Source organism: Eretmochelys imbricata, chromosome 2 (assembly GCF_965152235.1).
Source record: "Eretmochelys imbricata isolate rEreImb1 chromosome 2, rEreImb1.hap1, whole genome shotgun sequence".
Lineage (NCBI taxonomy): Eukaryota > Metazoa > Chordata > Testudines > Cheloniidae > Eretmochelys > Eretmochelys imbricata.
The window spans coordinates 69,763,700-69,783,774 of NC_135573.1; the positions used below are offsets into that span (position 1 = coordinate 69,763,700).

Here is a 20,075-nt window from a genome sequence, read left to right on the forward strand (position 1 = left end):
CACTTACCTGTTACATTAAACAATGAAGAGATTTTAAAATATTGCATTTAGTTAAATGGGATTTATTTAAACCTCTGCTTATTAAACTATCTCCCCTCTCCACCATTGACCCTCCCATCCTCCCCCCCCCCCCCCACAAGATTTTGAAATGCAGGTCTGTTTGAATAGAAAGCTTGCACATTATGTTTCATTCTCTTCTCTTCTCTTCTCTTCTCTTCTCTTCTCTTCTCTTCTCTTCTCTTCTCTTCTCTTCTCTATTGGCCTTCTGCTGTCTCCATCCTTGTCCCGTCCTCCTCTCTGCTTGTGGTAGCAATGGACCACATGGAGCCCCCTGTACACATTTTCCGTGAGGAGCCACCCTCCACCTGCTCTCCAGGCCCCTGCCTCCTCCCCAGCAGCAGCAGCTGGCTCCTGGGCTGGGCTGAATATGGCAACAATGCCAGTGGTGGCTTTGAAGACTTGCAGCAGAACCACACCAACATTTCCCCAGCTATCCCTATTATCATCACTGCTGTCTACTCTGTGGTCTTCGTGGTTGGCTTGGTGGGGAACTCTCTGGTCATGTTTGTCATCATAAGGTAAGGGATCTTGGGGAGAACTGTTTGGCTTTTGAGTATCACACTAAGGAGGCTTCAAATGATACCCCATTGGAAGGGATGTAAGGGAAGGGGTGGGGAGAAAGCTCTTTGGGAGATGTAAGGTGCATATCCTAGGAGCCATAGGGAAGTGACTGAGCTGTGTCCAAGTGCTAGTTGGTAGCTATTCACATTTTTGACTTTTGCCTGGGAGTACAGCTAGAAACCCAAAGGAGAAATGGATTAGAAAGTTATAATTCTGTAGCCTCTGAGTTGGAGGAGAGGAGGTGCTGCCTGGCTGCGTACTGGAAATGTGTGGATAGAGGCCCCCCCTCCCCCCGCAAGGGTCAGAAGCAGTTAATGTTATAGAAAAAGATGAACTAGAATAAGGAAACTTCTTCTGCAAGGCATCCTTTTCCTGGGCTAGGCACCATAAAAGAAGGGAATTGTTTATGGTTCCAATTTGCATTATTGTATTATCATATTATCTTTTACTGACTTTTTTTTTTAAGATAAAGACTTTATAAAAATTTGGAAATCCTGAATATAAAGATGGGAGTAATTTTTCTTTAAATTAGACTATTATGATAGTTTCCAGGATTAAATGCCATTATTGCTTTTAGGCCTGATAAAATCAAAGTAAGCATTGATAGGGGTTGCTTTTCATATTCCAAATAACAGGACAAAAGAAAAATTTATTTGCACTAATTGGTGTTCACGCTAAACAGCTCATTTAAATGCACTCTTTTACACTTGTATATTGATGTACATCTTTAATCCCCAGGAAATGATGGGGTGTGAATTTTTCTATCTATTTTTATAATTTCCGTGTGCAATTACTGTATCAAAGTACGCCATATAGTGCCTCTCAGAAGGTTTATAGCTCACTTCTTTGTGAGTGAAATCACTCAACCTTTTGGTCTCCTGCTTCATAATGTGTTTGAATCCTACAATAAACACTGTGAAATTCACTTTCTGGAGTGTTTTAGTGCTTGAGTAAAAGAAGTCCGTATATGAAAATTAAGCTGACATGAATTCAAAAGGTTCTGGTGAACAAAACTGGCCTCGTTTAGGTCAAGCAGTTCTAAAATGAGGAAAATATGTCAAGATTGATTCAGATTGGAAGACAAGGTAGTTGTTATTTACAATGTACGTTAGGAGGAACACTTACAATCAGGTGAAGCTCCTTGAAAATAAAGATAAAATCCCTTCAAAAAATCAACACCGTAAATAAGATGCCTGTGTGTCAGTGTGAGATAATTAGTTTGCTCCAGGCTGAAAATGTTGTACTCCTACCGGCTATCTACTCTATCCTTTACATATAGTAGGAAATAAAATCCCTAATGTATAGGGAGGACTGAGTCTTTCCCTGACACACCCTCAGTTGTAAGGGGAGAGCTTCTTTAAGCTGTCAGTCTAATAGTGTCAATTAACTAGATGGGCAGCCAAAATACACCAGCCATCAACCCTGAAAGCAAGCTAATATGTATTATACTGGCTTGTGTGTATTTCCTATCTCTCTCTTACTACTTCCCTCCTGAGGTGTTTTTTTTTTTTTGGGGGGGGGGGGTGAAGGGCGGCATCCCCTGCTAATTATGTAGTTCTTTCTCTTCTCCACCCCAGCTTTTTTGTTGCTCTTTCCTCTTTGTGTCTCCCCTACCTATATTTCTACATGGAAAAGCCTGAGATTGTTCACAATATCTTTCCCCTTCCCCTCCCCTTATTTCTGTGTGGCAAATGGTTTAAATGTTCTGACATCACTAGAATATATAAATATATATAATAAACTCTAATTTGAAATATTCCAATTGGTGTTGCACTGAGTGTCACTATCTGATTTTTCATAAACCAGTGAAAAATATATTATATATGTTGCAAAAAACTCCTTTTCTCTACAAACACCAGCTCGGTGGGAAGCTTTGGAGAAAGTGGCGTGGGAGAGTCATTTCCTTCTGCCATTTCATTTCTTTATTCTTCTCCTTTCCCTGCTGCCCCTAGCAGTCTCGAGGGGGAGGATGATGACACACTGTTACTCCTCTTTTTTTTTTTTTTTTTTTACTCCTCAGACATGTGGGGGAATTCATGTGATGTCCCTCACTGTTGTTTCTACTCTGTACAATCCCTTCAGGCTAATGCTGTTGTTTCCTTCCTAACATCAGTACTGTTGCTAGGCATTGACGATGGGATGTGGAGACTCTGGCTTACTACTTTTTTAGCTCTTTGGGTAATCAGTTGCCTAAAGGAGGCGGGGCTTTAAATAAGACACCTAATGTCATGAGTCTCGTGATAAGATTGTGAAAGTTGGCAATATTGTATCACATGCAGGAGACCCACAGAAGCATCAGGGAACCTGCAGAAGAAGTGAGGAGCAGTCTGGAGGGCTACATAAACCAGCTAACATCCAGCCAAAAGCTGCAGAGTAGGCAGGTCTGCCCTATTCCTAACCCCTCTTGGAGCTGTTAAAACAGCTTTTTGCTAAACCACAAAGAAAAGGAGGTGTCTCTCAAGCTGCTTTTCCTGACCCAAAAAGACTGACTTAATTGGCTTATGAGCAGACTGGGGTGGAACTGAGACCTTGATTCACTAGCTGTCTTCTCCCCAGCCCTTCTAGATGGCCAAATGGGGAAGAATATCTAGTCGAGCTCTCCAGAAAATGTCCATTTTGTTTCATGCAAATTTCTGAGGTTTTGAAATTTGTCTTTGTGACAATGTGGAACAAAACCAAAACCTTTCAAAAGTTTTAGTGAAGTGGAATTTTGTTTAAAAGTCCATTGTTGGATCACAAAGTTCAAGTTTTCAATTTGAATTTCTCTTTCATATGCATCCACCCTGGACCTGAGATACTTTCTCATTTTAAAATTTTGTCAAAATGCATCTGTGAAAAAAAAAAAATATATATATATATATATATATATATATATATATATAAATTTTGGCATTTTCCATCGATAACAACAAAAAGACCAAGTTTTGTCAAAAATTTTTCCAGGCAGCTCTAATATATAGCCATTGTCCCTGACTTAGACCTGTAGTGTCTGAGCTGACTGGTGGTCTGGATTAGGTCTCTGGTCAGTAAATTCAGACTTTCACAGACTTCTGCCTGAGCACCAGCTTATCAGGGGGCTATAGTAACACTGGAGGGAAATGAAGTTTACCTCTCCAGAGCAGGGACATGGAGACAGAGCAAATTCCCACCTGAGAACTACATCCCCCCATGAGAGAAAAGGGAGGAATGAGAAGAGAACTCTTGAACTGCACCCCCTCGGAGATGGGACCAAAGATGAAGAGAAAAGATGAAGACAGAAATAGAGAAGAGCCCTACCTCAAGAGACAACAAGAGCAAGGAAAAAAGAACTAAGGGGCAAAGACGGAGTGAGGAGAAAACACCTACCACCTGGGGGATTCTAACTCTGTGGGAAGAGAGTGGGAGAAAGATAAAAGAACCCCTGATGGTGGGGAGGAGGAAAGGGGAGAAATGAGAACCCACACCTGCAGGCCCATCACCAGGGAGGGTAAAAGAGAGAGCTTCTGTTCTGTGGTGAAGGGGATTGGGGAAAAGAAAGGGTGGGGGAAAGAAGGTAGAGAGGAGTGAGAGAAAGCAGACATTCAATGAGGCCCTCATCAATGGGGGAGGCTGTAGAAGAAAGGGGAGAAGAGGTAGGTGGTGAGAATCAATGGGGAGGGAAAGAGGAGTGAATCTCCACTTCAATAGATAAGGAAGGGACAGTGGAGAAAAAGGTAGAAGAAAAGGCAGTATCAAGAAGGGGTGAGGAGAAAACCTATACCTGTAGGGGGTACAACTGGGAGCAGGAGGTTGAGGATAAAGATACCCAGGCTTCCTCAATAACACCACATTCAAAGGGGAGGTGTGGGCACGGAATGCACAAAATAAGTGAAGTCCAGTCACTGGTGACTAAAGGGAAGAGAGAGAGAAAGGAGGCTGTCTTCTGTGACTGGCTCTGAAGGGAGAAGGCAGTAGGAGAAAAGGAGATATCTGTGGCAGGCTCTAGAGATGGCTAAACCCCAATTATTCTGCCTGGAGATAGACTGGGAATAAGGATCCAGCCTGTGGAGAACCAAATTAGGGGAACAGCTCTAAGGAGGAAGCCCTAAGAATCAGTGACTTGGGTTGGAGCTGGTTCTCCAGGAAGAAAGTACAGAGAGTCAGTACTCTATGAGAGAGCAGGGTAGAAGGGTAGCTCAGGAAGGGTAGAAGACTCATTTATTTTACATGTCCTTTGGGACTATTGTTTAAATTTATCAGCACCATGTTCTGAGAGAGATGGTGGGCAAGGTGTTCTGGGCAGGCTGACCCTGCCACAGAGGCCATATCAGAGGCTACATAGCGGAGTGAAGAGAGACCCTTCACCACCATTGGAGGACTTTATACCCTACTGGTGGGAGGTCAGAAGAGGGAGAATGCCAACTCAGCCATTCCATCCCTGGTGGGGTAGGGGATAGAAGTGAGGTAGAAGATAGAAGAGGGAGCAAGAAGTCAGTGGTACTAGTGGAGGGGTGTGGCCTGGTGGATTGGAACTCCAGAATCGAGCTGGGTGAAATTTTTCTACAAATAGTTTTAGTCAAAAAATGCACTTTTGGGTCAACTAAAACTATTAGTAAATTCATGTTGAGTTGCTGATTAGTTTTAACTGAAGTTGAAATGGTCAAAATATTTCAGTAATGTTGAACCAAAACATTTCCTTTCAACCCAACCATTTCCTTTTTACTTCCATTTTGACAAAAAAAAGGAAAGGATTCATAAAATGACTGAGTCAGAGGAAGCAGCTGCTCTCCCCTTATACACTTTAGCCTTGTCCCTTATAAGCTTAGGTGTAGGTAGCTGGGTTGTGGGAGACCCAGGTGCAATTCCCTCTTCTGTCTGATGAGGAGGAAGGATTTGAATATGGGTCTCCTACATTGCAGAATAATGCCCTAACCACTGGCCTACAGGATATTCTGACAGGATGATTTCTCAATCTCTCCTCTTGAAGCTGTTCTGCTTTTTATAAATGATTAGTCACTGGAGCAGGGATTTAAACTGGGATCTTCCAAATCCCAGGTGAGTGCCCTAACCACTGGGCTAAAGCTTATGAGGGAGTGGGTGGCACCATCACTGCGTCCTCTTCCTCCAGTCGTTTTATGAATCCTTTCCTTGATTTTGTCAGAATGACTGAGGGTGAAACAACATGAAATGTTTCCTTTTAACATTACCAAAACATTTTGTTTTGACACAAAACTTTTCAATTTGTCGAAAAATATCATTTTTGGTACAACTCAAAATTAAACTTTTGATTTTTTTAAATTGCTTTACTCTGGAGACCTGGTTCCTATTCCTGGCTCTGCCACTGACCTGGATCCTTAGCAAGTCATTTCACCTCCTTTTGCCTCAGTTTCCCCATCCATAAAAGGGGGCTACTGATATTTTTCTCCCGTGTAAAGTGTTTTTAGATCAATGGATGAAAAGTGCTATATAAAAGCTTGGTGGTATTATAAATTGTTGGGGTTCCCCCGAGAACTCTTTCACTCAGCTGCCCGAGAACTCAGTTCAACTCCACTCTTGTCACTCAGAATCATTTAACAGGCATACAGCTAATACAGCAACACAGCTTTTGGCATACAGCAAAGCTATGCTGAATTGATTAGACTCAAGCATAGCGGGTGGGAATAGGGTGTACCACACATCCAAAGTTACACAGAAAACATCTTCCTATATATGTATTTACACATTACCTGACATATACTATATATTGCATTACACTTTTGGGGATTGACTTGGTTACTTTATAGGAAAGAATCCCTGTACAGGATGCTCTGCTACACACAACTTAGTTTTTACCTCATCAGAAACTTTTCTGACTGGCAGTTTCAGCTGGTGTTTCATTAATTTTTTCCTTTAATTTAGCATTACAATTTATTACCTCCCTTTTCTGTGCCCAGGTTACATCCCTACTAGTACATTTGGAAGCAGGTAAGGCCTATTTCCTTTTAAGTGTTTTTAATTAAATCACCCAGAGTTAAACAATTTAAATCGGATTGTCTCTGTGCCTGCAGCAGCCAGCATAACTAATAATTTACAAACACGTTCATTGGGAAGGGCCCATTTCCTTTAGAAAGGCGGTAAACTCTTAGTGGGGGCGGGGGAAAACATAGTAAACTCTTAGTGGGGAGAAAACTCATAGTCGTGGTAGCTGTCATCACTTAAACTCCTATTTGCATAATTTGTTTGGTTACTAAGGATTTTACCAGGTATGATGGCACCAAGTTATACTGCTGTAACTGGGTTTAATTATCAAACCAACCGTTCTCTTCCTTAAAAAAACCCAACACATTCAACATTCTCTTTAACACTTTATTATGGCTATGTCTACACTACAAAATTAGGTTGAATTTATAGCAGTCGGTTTTGTAGAAAGCATTTTTATACAGTCGATTGTATGTGTCCCCACACAAATGGTCTTAGTGCATTTATCCAGCATTTAGTCGGCGGAGTGTGTCCACAGTACTGAGGCAACCGTCGACTTCCAGAGTGTTGCACTGTGGGTAGCTATACCACAGTTCCCGCAGTCTCTGCCACCCATTTGAATTCTGGGTAGAAATCCAAATGCCTGATGGGGCAAAAACCTTGTTGCGGGTGGTTCTGGGTACATATTGTCAGGCACCCCTTCCCTCTCTCCGTCCGTGAAAGCAATGGAAGACAATCGTTTCGCACCTTTTTTCCTGGGTTACCCAAGCAGACGCCATACCACGGCAAGCATGGAGCCCGCTCAGCTCACTGTCACCATATGTCTTCTGGGTGTTGGCAGATGTGGTACTGCATTGCTACAAAGCAGCCGCTCATTGCCTTTTGGCAGCAGACAGACTGGTAGCCTATAGTTGCCGTACTCCAGAGTGCTCTTTTAACCGACTTCTGTGAGGTCAGGAGTGCCTGGGAAAACATGGGAGTGACTCATGGGTGAAAACATGGGAAAACATGAGTCACTCCCATGTTTTCCCAGGAGTGCCTGGGAAAACATGGGAGTGACTCATGAGTGAAAACATGGGAAAACATGGGAGTGACTCAGCCAGGTCATTACCCTTTTAAGTTTCATCTCAGGGCGATTCAGTCCTGCCGGTAGTCCTATTGCACCGTCTTTTAATGAGCAGCCAGGAGACGACAATGGCCAGCAGTAATATGCACTGTCTTCTGATGAGCACCCAGGAGATGATGATGGCTAGCAGTCTTATTGCACAGTCTGCTGCCAGCAAGATGTTATAAAGATGAAGTGGATCAAAACAAGAAATAAATCAGATTTGTTTTGTATTCATTTTCTCCTCCCTCCCTTCGTGAAATCAACGGCCTGCTAAACCCAGGGTTTTGAGCCCTATGTTTGAGGGGGGCATTCTGTTTCTCCTTGATGCAAAGCCACCCCCTTTGTTGATTTTAATTTCCTGTAAGCCAACCTGTAAGCATGTTGTCAGTCACCCTACCCTCCCTCAGAGCAATGGCAGACAATCGTTTCACACGTTTTTTCAGCGCAGATGCCATAGCACTGGGAACATGGAGCCCGCTCAGATCACCGTGGCAATTATAAGCACTATAAACACTGAACGCATTATCCAGAAGGATATGCAGGACTATAACCTGCAAGAAAAGCGAAACCAGGTGAGGAGGAGGGCGACTGCAGCGCGGTGACGACAGTGATGAGGACATGGACATAGGCCTTCTCACAAAGTATGGGCCCCTGCAATGTGCACATCATGGTGTCAATTGGAAGGTTCATGGCGTGGAACACTGATTCTGGGCCTGGGAAACAAGCACAGAGTGGTGGGACCACATAGTGTTGCGGGTCTGGGACAATTCCCAGTGGCTGCGAAACTTTCACATGCGTAAGGGCATTTTCATGGAACTTTGTGACTTGCTTTCCCTTGCCCTGAAGTGCAAGAATACCAAGATGAGAGCAGCCCTCACAGTTGAGAAGAGAGTGGCTTGAGAGTAGCCCTGTGGAAGCTTGCAACGCCAGACAGCTACCGGTCAGCCGGGAATCAATTTGGAGTGGGCAAATCTACTGTGGGGGCTGCTGTGATGCAAGTAGCCAGCGCAATCACTGAGCTGCTGCTATCAAGGGTAGTGACTTTGGGAAATGTGCAGGTCATAGTGGATGGCTTTGCTGCAATGGGATTTCCTATCTGTGGTGGGGCGATAGACGGAACCCATATCCCTATCTTTGCACCAGAGCACCAAGGCAGCAAGTACATAAACCGCAAGGGGTACTTTTCAATGTGCTGCAAGCACTGGTGGATCACAAGGGACGTTTCATCAACTTCAACTTCAGTGTGGGATGGCCGGGAAAGGTATGCTCGCATCTTCAGGAACTCTGGTCTGTTTCAAAAGCTGCAGCAAGGGACTTTCTTTCCAGACCATAAAATTACTGTTGGGGATGTTGAAATGCCTATAGTTATCTTTGAGGACCCAGCCTACCCCTTAATGCCATGGCTCATGAAGCCATACACAGGCATCCTGGACAGTAGTCAGGAACTGTTCAATTATAGGCTGAGCAAGTGCAGAATGGTGGTAGAATGTGCATTTGGGAGTTTAAAAGTGCGCTGGTGCAGTTTACTGACTCAGTTAGACCTCAGCGAAACCAATATTCCCATTGTTATTACTGCTTGCTGTGTGCTCCATAATATCTGTGAGAGTAAGGGGGAGACATTTATGGTGGGGTGGGAGGTTGAGGAAAATTGCCTGGCCGCTGATTACATGCAGCCAGACACAAGGGGGCTTAGAAGACTACAGGAGGGCGCGATGTGCATCAGAGAAGCTTTGAAAACCAGTTTCAGGAATGGCCAGGCTACGGTGTGAAAGTTCTGTTTGTTTCTCCTTGATGGAACCCCTCTCCCTTCCTGCCCCGGTTTCTCTCTACTTTCCTGTAAGCTAAGCACCCTCCCCTCCTCCCTTCGATCACCGCTTGCAGAGGCAATAAAGTCATTGTTGCTTCACATTCATGCATTCTTTATTTATTCATCACACAAATAGGAGGATAACTGCCAAGGTAGCCCGGGAGGGGTGGTGGAGGAGGGAAGCACCAGGTGGGGTGGTGGAGGAGGGAAGGACAAGGCCACACACCACTTTAAAATTTATTGAATGTCAGCCTTCTGTTGCTTGGGCAATCCTCTGGGGTGGAGTGGCTGGGTGGCCGGAGACCACTGCGTTCTTGGGTGTCTGGGTGAGGAGGCTATGGAACTTTGGGAGGAGGGCGGTTGGTCACACAGGGGCTGTAGCGGCAGTCTGTGCTCCTGCTGCCTTTCCTGTAGCTCAACCATACGCTGGAGCATATGAGTTTGATCCTCCAGCAGCCTGAGCATTGACTCCTGCCTTCTTTCAGCAAGCTGACACCACCTACCATCTTTAGTCCGCCACCTCTCCTCGCTGTCATATTGTGTTTTCCTGCAATCTAAGATTGTCTGCCTCCATGTATTTTGCTGTGCTCCGTCAGTGTGGGAGGACAGCATGAGGTCAGAGAACATTTCATCACGAGTGCATTTTTTTCTCCTTCTAATCTTCGCTAGCCTCTGGGAAGGAGAAACATATGCAGCTGGTGGAGGGGGGAAAAAGGGAGAGCGGAAGTTAAAAAGACACATTTTATAGAACAATGGGTACACTTTCACAGTAAACCTTGCTGTTAACATTACATAGCACATGTGCTTTCATTACAAGGTCGCATTTTGCCTCTTATTGAGGGTATGCCGGTTTGGTGTGAGAGATCACTCACGCAGGGGCCGGGCAGCAGAATTTGGCTTGCAGGCAGCCATGGTAAGCCACAGTCTTTTGGCTTCTTTAAGCTTCATAACATGTGGGAATGGTTTCAAACAGCAGCGCCCTCATTTCCCTTACCAAGTAGCCGTTGGGTTGGCCATTTAACATGGGTTGGCAATTTAAAAGGAGGGGCTGCGGTTTCCGGGTTCACGTGCAGCAGAAACCCAGCTACCCTTCCCCCACACACACACCCAATTCTCTGGGATGATGGCTTCACCCCTTTCTGCACCACGTGGCTAACAGTGGGGAAGATTTCTGTTCAGCCACAGGCCAACAGGAACGGGCACCTCTGAATGTCCACTTACTAAAACCACCCTATTTCAACCAGGTGACCTTGAATGATATCTCTCTCCTGAGGGTAACACAGAGAGATAAAGAACGGATGATGTTTGAATGCCAGCAAACACCGGGACCATACGCTGCAATGCTTTGTTCTGCAATGATTCTCGACTACGTGCTACTGGCCTGGCGTGGTAAAGTGTCCTACCATGGAGGATGGAATAAGGCTGCCCTTCCCAGAAACCTTCTGCAAAGGCTTTGGGAGTACATCCAGGAGAACTTTACGGAGATGTCCCTGGAGGATTTCCGCTCCATCCCCAGACACGTTAACAGACTTTTCCAGTAGCTGTACTGGCCGCAAATGCCAGGGCAAATTAATCATTAAACACACTTGCTTTTAAATGATGTATAATATTTATAAAGGTACACACACCAGAGGTCCCATCTCTGCCTTCAGGGTCTGGGAGCCTGCCTTGGGTGGGTTTGGGGGGTACTGGGTTCAGGGTGATAAACAGATCCTGGCTGTTGAGGAAACCAGTTTCTCTGCTTCCTTGCTGTGAGCTATCTACAACCTTCTCATCATCATCTTCCTTAACCCCAAAACCCATTTCCGGGTTGCCTGCCACTCCTTCAACAGAGTCAAAGCACACAGTTGGGGTAGTGGTGGCTGAACCCCCTAAAATGACATGCAGCTCATCATAGAAGCGGCATGTCTGGGGCTCTGAACCGGAGCGGCTGTTTGCCTCTCTGGTTTTTTGGTAGGCTTGCCTGAGCGCCTTAAGTTTCACGTGGCACTGCTGCGGGTCCCTGTTGTAGCCTCTGTCCTTCATGCCCTTGGAGATTTTTTCAAATATTTTGGCATTTCATCTTTTCGAATGGAGTTCTGCCAGCACGGATTCATCTCCCCATACAGTGATCAGAGCCCATAACTTCCATTCGGTCCATCCTGGAGCTCTTTGGTGATTCTGGGACTGCATGGTCTCCTGTGATGATGAGCTCTGCATGGTGACCTGTGCAGGTGAGCTCGCCTCGCTGGCCAAATAGGAAATGAGATTCAAAAGTTTGTGGGCCTTTTCCTGTCTACCTGGCCAGTACATCTGAGTTGAGAGCGCTGTCCAGAGCAGTCACAACTGAGCACTCTGGGATAGCTCCCGGAGGCCAATAATGTCGAATTGCGTCCAGAGTACCCCAAATTCTACCCGGCAAGGCCGATTTCAGCGCTAATCCCCTCATTGGGGGTGGAGTAAAGAAATCCATTTTAAGAGCCCTTTAAGTTGAAAAAAAGGGCTTCGTCATGTGGATGGGTGCTGGTTTAAATCGAGATAACGCTGCTAAATTCGACCTAAACTCATAGTGTAGACCAGGCCTTACACTACCCCAACTATCTAGTCCCCTCCAAGCTCTGCAGTGTCAATTTGTGCAAAAGCTCCTTTTAACTCCTTATCCTTTCCCCTCAAATCACTGACTTATTTTTCAAAGTGACACATTTCTCAGCTGATTATTTTCAGTGTCTGAACTTATCTTTTATGTTTTTTTGCACTTATCCTTTAACTTAATACACTTCGCCTGAAAAGCTGTACTCACTAAATACAGTCCTTGAAGGATGGCTACTTTTTACTTTGGATTTATGCAGAAAGGTAATTGACACTGTTTTCTCTCTGTCCTCTCTGGAATCTTTTCCATTTAGTTTATTTCTTCCTCTACAACTCTGGTTTCTTCTTTGTGCTTTTTTACATTCACCCTTCTGGGTAGCACATTTCATTTGTAAAGTTTTAGCCACCAGAAATCATCTTTGTAAAATTGCTGCTGCATCGATCTGGACTCAAGATTAAAAACAAAAGAAAACAAACAAAAACCTAGATACTATACTGCCAATGGGTCCTATTTTTTAAAAAAATTTCAGTGGCACTCGAGACCTTTGCTGTGCTCTGCAAATAATTTATTTATTTATGGCATTCAATGGAGCTCCGCTGTGTTCTGCTAAGCATTCTTTTTGGTTTTTTTTTAAATCTGGTACCACTCTCTGGATTTCCTTTTTCACCTGAATACTTCTCTAGGGTTTGCCTTTAGATTTAACATACTTCTTCAGTGTGGTGCTAAAGAAGTGTGGTGCCTCATATTGAAACCTTTAAACCCTTCCAATGCATTTCCCTTAATGCTAGGTTGCAACCCGCACACTAAGGGATGTATACATTACCTTACTTATACATTACCTGCTCCAGATGAGGGGATCTGAGTCGCTGTACCACTGTGTTGGAGTTCCCCCGAGACCTCTTGCATTCAGTTGTCCAAGAACTCCATTTTATTCCAGTCTCTTCACTTAGATTCCTTTATTTAGCATACAGCAAAGCTAAACTGATTTACTTAGACTCAAGCATCGGGGGAGGGGGTATAGGGCATATCACACATTCATAGTTAAACAGAAAATCTCTTCCTTTATATACATTTACACATATTACATTGCATTTACTATATATTGCATTACACATTTTGGGATTGGCTTGGTTACTTTGGAGAAACCAATCCCTTTACAGCATGCTCTGTTCACACACTGTCCATACACGATTTACTTTTTACCTCATCTTCTGTTCCAGGCCTTTTTTGTCCCTTGTTATCTTGTCCATTGTGAATGATTCCGTGGGTGTTCCCCCTTAATATCAGCCACACTATCAGAGGCTCGTTCACTTGCACATTCACCAATGTGATATATGCCATCATGTGCCAGCAATGCCCTCTGCCATGTACACTGGTCAAACTGGACAGTCTCTACGTAAAAGAATAAATGGACACAAATCAGATGTCAAGAATTATAACATTCATAAACCAGTCTGAGAACACTTCAATCTCTCTGGTCACGCGATTACAGACATGAAAGTTGCGATATTACAACAAAAAAACTTCAAAACCAGACTCCAGCGAGAGACAGTTGAATTGGAATTCATTTGCAAATTGGATACAATTAACTTAGGCTTGAATAGAGACTGGGCGTGGCTAAGTCATTATGCAAGGTAACGTATTTCCCCTTGTTTTTTCCTACCCCCTCTCCCCCTCAGATGTTCTTGTTAAACCCTGGATTTGTGCTGGAAATGGCCCAACTTGATTATCATACACATTGTAAGGAGAGTGATCACTTTAGATAAGCTATTACCAACAGGAGAGTGGGTTTGGGGGGGGGGGGAGAAAACCTGGATTTGTGCTGGAAAATGGCCCAACTTGATTATCATACACATTGTAAGGAGAGTGATCACTTTTGATAAGCTATTACCAGCAGGAGAGTGGGGTGCGGGGAGAGACCACCTTTTGTAGTGGTAAACACCCATTTTTTCATGCTTTTTGTGTATAAAAGGATCTTCTACACTTTCCATAGTATGCATCCGATGAAGTGAGCTGTAGCTCACGAAAGCTTATGCTCAGATAAATTGGTTAGTCTCTAAGGTGCCACAAGTACTCCCCCCTTAGCTTAGGTAGTACAGACATTGTTTCCAATCTAGTGATCCAATAACCTTCCTGATACTGCCTCCCAAGAAATGAGGCTTCACATATGTCCAATTACTCATGTCAGGCCAGGCCTACATAAATCACTTGAGCAATGTCTATATTACATTTCTACAGCAAGCCATTTTTGAGATATGACAACATCAAAGACCTTAGAATATGCTTCTAAAAGGGAAAATCACATTTTTAAAATTTCATATGAAAACAGGCCTTGTCCCCTTACACCAAAACTTTTCCTGCCCCCTGCAAATTCGACTCTGATTAGGGACTTCACAGGAAAAATTTCAGGCAAAATGGTGCTGTCTTGAGACAGCTGGAGGGGATGAAAAGGCGTATTTGTAACAGAAACTGAGTTATAACTTTAATTATGGAATTGCTATCACAATGTTGTACACAGCCACCATGGGAGCTATGTGTCTGTTGTTTCACTCATTCTGGATTCACCTCTTCAGTGTGCTCTGTCTTGACTGCCCCAACAGGTCACTTACTCAGAAGAACTGCTGACGTCAAACTCCAAGACAGCCAATCCTGTATTTCTTTGAAAATATTTTGCAAGCCTCCAGTGGTCTGAATAATTCTCTAGGATTAAAAACAGTTTTAACAATAGGCAGTGTCACAGCTATGTGCGTTCATTCCTAAGGGAAAAGAGGAGCTTGTATGCCTCTGGTTTGTCTAATGTCTTAGGAAAAAAAAATAAGCGTCACTGAATTTAATGGCATCCTGTATAACAGGAATACTCTGTTAAGAAATGTCATAATGTAGTCAACTCTTTCTCAGATTACTTTTATGTGCTACTGCTGTAAAAATGTTCTTTGTCCCATGTCAGTCTCTTAGTACTTTTTTGTACTTTCATTAACTTGCATTCCCCTCAAAAATGTTTCTCCATGCCTCCTGGTGTGTGTGTGTGTGGGGGGGAGGGGATATGGGCATGCCCCACACTTTGGGGACCACTTTCCTAGGAGGTGGTGCTATTAATCCCATTTTACAGATGGGGAATTGGGGCCCAGAGAAGTTAAATTACTTGCCCAAGGACACACACAATGTCCATGGTGGAGCAGGGACTTGAGCCAAGTCTCCCACATCCTAGTGTAATGATTTAACCACTGGCTCCTTGGTGGAGCTGGGTTGCACTTGGACTTCCAGTTTGGAAATGTTTCCATTAAAAAAATAAAAAATTATCAGTTGTAGGCCAACTGAAACATTCCATTTTGATGAAATTTTAGTGTTTTCTTCCAAGTTTGTCTTTTAAAATTGTTTTATTTTATTATAATTTATGACAGAATATAAAATTTGAAACAAAAATAATTTTGAAATGCAAAATCAAGATGTTCCATTCCAACGAGGTCGACCTTATTGAAATGCTAAGTTTCAACTTTTTCTATGTGAAATTTTGTTGAAATTGACATGTTGCCATGGAAAGTTTAGATATTCTATGAAATGACACTTTCTGATAGAAATTTTTTCTGCTGGAAAACTTTTGACCAGCTCTACTCCTTGGCAAGTTACTTAAACCCTCTGTGTCACAGTTTCCCCATCTATAAAATGGAGATAATTCTTATTTATTTACCTAGTTGTGGTGTGCAGCCCACCGCCTTATTGTTTCAAACAAAGCTAATACTCCATTTACTAGCACGCTAGTTTGTTGAGTTGGAGAGGTGCCTCCCAACAAACACATGCATCAGGTGTCAGCCTACCGGCATACAGGAGTGTACCAACTGAATTAGCTTTGAGAGAAGAAACTTGGGCAAGGAAAGGGTTTGATTCTTAGGCTATATACACTGAGTGAAGATGGGGAAGGGGGGTCTTTTACAAAAGTGATTTCTGCACAAGGAAAATGATTTAAAAAAGAAAGGAGGGCGAGAGCAAAAAAGAGTCACAATGGATCTTTATGGCCTTGCTGGGAAGCCTTGCTTACTGCTCTAACCATCAAGTTTGGAATATTTTTCCTGGAGTCACAGATTCAAATCTAGTCAGGTTCAGTATTTCATTCTCCGGGAAGGTAAAATGAGTTCCATATAGTTTACTATTTGGACTGTTCAGACAGGTCAATGTGCCCCCCGCCCCCCCCCCCCCCAGATGATGCCCATGTTTCCAATACTTAAACATACCCCTTTCCCAGCACTCCACCCCAAAAGTATGAAGCTTCTGGTTTATGGTTTAACTCTCTCAGGGGCATGCACCAGTGTGAAGCAGTCAACAACCGCCCCCACCCCCCCACAGACACACATACTTTGACAGCCTAACATCTTTATGCTTTTTATATTTAATCATGAATAGCACAGGAGAGTACAGAACACACAAAACAATAAACCATCCTAAATGCAATGTCCTTCACTAGCCCACCCTTCCCTTGGGAGTCCTTGGGGAAATCGCCTGTGTTCTGTCAGTTAGGCAGGCAGGCAGGGTCCTCTGCCCCTTGCCCACCCACCTTGCAGCAGCCTCCCTTATCTTAATTTGGTGCAAAATGGCTCTCCCCCAGTTCTCCTGTGAGTCTCTTTATATACTCCTCCTGAGGTCACCTGCTTCTTCAGTTCTGCCATTTGGTACTTTTTTCATTACTCCTAACTCTCTACCTATCCCTCAGAGCAGAGGAGAAGGTGTCTTGTCCTATGTACAGCAACCCTATGGTCCGAAGGTGCTCTACTTTGTCCAGTGCTGATTGCTCACCATTGTCTCTGGCTTGGCAGAGACCTGACACAAACCTTGCAGTACAGTGGATCCATAGACATGACAGGCTATCCTTTACACAGTAATTTCATCACACAATTCATATAATCATTTCCAATTCAGAAGTGGTGCAGACAGAATCCCCAATTTGTCACAGCACACACTGCGGGATTCTCAAAACCTAGCCTGGATTCTCAAAACCTACAACTAGACTGGTAGATAGGAGCATAAATATCTATATGTAGTTTTGGATGGGAATTTTCAAAGGTCCTTTTAAGTGCCTATTCTGAAAAATCTGACTACATAGTTAAGTGCACAGACAATGGGAGCTTCAGGTGCTCAGCACCTCTGAAAAGCAGACCCTAGTTATCGCACGTTGGACACAAGAGCTGTCATTGAAAATTGTGACTCAAGTTACCAATCACATAGTTAAGTGCACAGACATTGAAGGCTAGTTTGGTTGGAAGCTGAGTGTACAGGAACGAATGCCTGACAAGTTAATGATGGGGTAGTTTGGTGGCACTCTGTTTCACTACATAACTTACAGCTTTGTTTCCTGCTACATGGATGTACTACAAAATGTATTATGCCTTCCTCTGTGTCACATGGTTTGTTGCATGTGCAGGAAAATGTCCACAGTTTACTTTTCTTAATTCTTATATGTTTAATCAGAAATGCTTAATGTCTTCAAAGTATTTTGTTCCAAATCTTGTGGAAGAGCTGTAGAAGACATCTTGTGGACAATGGTGAGCAGGATCAATGATCTGCCACTCAGTAGCTGATTCACTTTCCCCCTTCTTCCTTCCTCTTTCATCTATCCCACCTTGTCTTCAGCTGTCAGGGAAAACTCCAGATTCCATGTAAGCAGCTGATTGTGACTGTTCTACACAGCTGTTTCCATGGGTCTTGCCCATGGACAGATACCTCATAAAGTCCAACTTTTCTTTCTTAAATGAATTGTTTGTGAGGAGCCATTCCTGGATGGAATACCCTTTCTTTATGGACTGGAATGATGTGGTAATAATAGTCAAAGGGATAATAGAATCATGCTGGAAAGAGTCACCAAGCTCTTTTGGAGAAAGTTTTCCTCCAAATCTTGTTGAGTATTGGAGGAAACCTGTCTCATCAAGTATATGCAAGATTATGTATAGTCCCAGCAACAAACTGGCTAAACAAGGCCAAATATTTACCAGTTCATCTACTTAGTCTTTTGGCTCCTTTTCTGTTATAGCCCCATCTTGACTGTGCCAAGAAATTTCTGGCTCAGGCCAAACCCAGTGAGGCTGTATTTCTTGGCTGATAACTGCATTCCACAGAGACTCATGTGTGAGAGAGAGGCAGATTATGAAACTGTTTTATCTGAAAGGATTTTACCATATGCTCTGAAGGGAGTAAGAATGGGGAGGGAGTTGCAATGTAGAGTTGCAGTCTCAAATAGAGGAAGGGGGTCCAAGGAGGTCTGTACTAATCAGGAATGGAAATGGGAACATTATATTCTAAACACAGAAGTCAGTTCCTGGCCCCGCTAAGTCGTCTTTGTGCTGTTCTGGCATGAAAGAGTGCTAGGGAGGAAAGGGGAGATGGCCAGAACATCATGAATTCGGGCAAACATGTAAGGCCATGGGAAGGCATTATAAGTCTCCATAAATTAGAGCAGTCCCAGGGCTGCTCAAGTTTGTGTGGGGCCAAATTGTCCCCCAGCATCCTCAAGGATGGGGAGGATGTGATGGTCCTGTACATCCACGATTGCCCTTCTCACCTCTATGTCAAGTAGAGCTTAGCCAAGCCCCAGACAGTTTAAATGCGCTCACTGTACTACGCTTTCAAACACTACTTGATTCTTCAGAAAGCCTTAGCCATAATGACTACTAAGGGCATTTCAGTGAGGCAGGGCATCCACCAGTGCTGGTTCATGGTGTGTGACAGAGAGTGTGTGTGGGAGGTGGGGGGAGGGAATGTTCAGTTCTGACCTAGTACAACATTTTATGTTACAACTAGCTATTCAAATACGCCCATTCAATTTCCTCACCGAAGGCAGGATTTTTTAAAAATCTCTCAGTTGATGCTCACTGAATATGAGAATCAACTGCTGTTGACATGTCAGGACCTTCTTCTAGAGGTATTCCCAGAATAACTGGCTTGTCAAACACTGTCCAGAAGAGGAAGGCTAATTAGTCTCCAGAGAAGATCTGAATTTTGACCCAAATGATCCAGAAGTGCTATGTCTGCCACTTCAGACCTGACCCTGAAGTGTCCCATAAGGAAAGTTTGTGCTTGATGCAGTGAATGCTATGGGAGATGACTGGAGAGGTATGGAGAATATTAAGAAGTGGGTGGCATGCAACAATGAGGTGAGGAAGATAGAGGAATGCATAGAGGCCAGAGGTTGATCCCACATGATTTCTCCCAAGTGGAGACACTGGAGCTGTAGCCCACTCAGACCATCAACAGCCTATGGGGACTTGAGACCACCCTAATGAACCAGATCTTCACAGATAAATACTCTTGGGAAGTGTATGTCATACAGTGTGACTTCTTTTTCTCACAACTTCTGAGCTGTATAGTGTCTTACCCTTACTACTCGGAATGTTCCCTGATACCCCAGTGAGCATTAACGGAATGCTTGTTTAAGATGCAACTCCCATGTGTCCTAATTTTCAGCTACACAGTTATCAGATAGAGCATACCTAATGTCAGCTACCAGTGCTCTCTTCTATCTCCACGGTAAGGCAGAGGCCATGTGCTTTGTTCTGAGAACAGGCTGAAGGTGTTTCCCCATGAGTTGTATTCATGCAGCGTACTCGCAGAGCCTCTGTTTGTGTGTATTGAATTTCCACCCCGCTTTTACTTTCCCACAGAAACAGCCTGACAAACGCAGTTCCCTTAAAAAGATTTGGCTGCCACTAGCCAGGATCTTCAGAGGTAACCATTCCCTAGCCCTTCAGATGCCACAGCCCTTGCAAAGGAAGAAAGGGGGAAATGGCACTCTGACAACCTTCCACTGGAGCCATTATTGCTTCTCCCCATGAGCAATGAGATCTGTGCTCTCCACCAGGTGACACCTGGCCCACAGCATCCATCAGCACAGACAACTCCATTCAAGTGAAGGATAGAGTCCCTCCTTGTTGGACCAACAACTGACGCGTATGACACACCTGGTTCTTCAGGAACTGCCAGGCAGAACCTGGAACCTTTTGTCCCAGAGCCACTGACACATACCTAGGGAGGTTATGGTGTCCTGCAAGAAAACCTCACTGCAGGAAAGA

At 43.9% G+C, this 20,075-nt stretch overlaps 1 protein-coding gene across 2 annotated transcripts in view; it reads left to right on the plus strand.

Moving 5' to 3' along the window:
• The first annotated feature begins 312 nt into the window (after positions 1-312).
• OPRK1 (opioid receptor kappa 1) overlaps positions 313-20,075 on the plus strand; it is a 36,836-nt gene continuing 17,073 nt past the window's right edge. The window contains exon 1 of one of the 2 annotated variants that reach the window (XM_077809005.1): positions 313-578. In XM_077809005.1, coding sequence (XP_077665131.1) covers positions 313-578 — 266 coding nt within the window. The remainder of the gene's footprint in view (positions 579-20,075) is intronic. The other variant, XM_077809006.1, reaches the window with a different exon arrangement.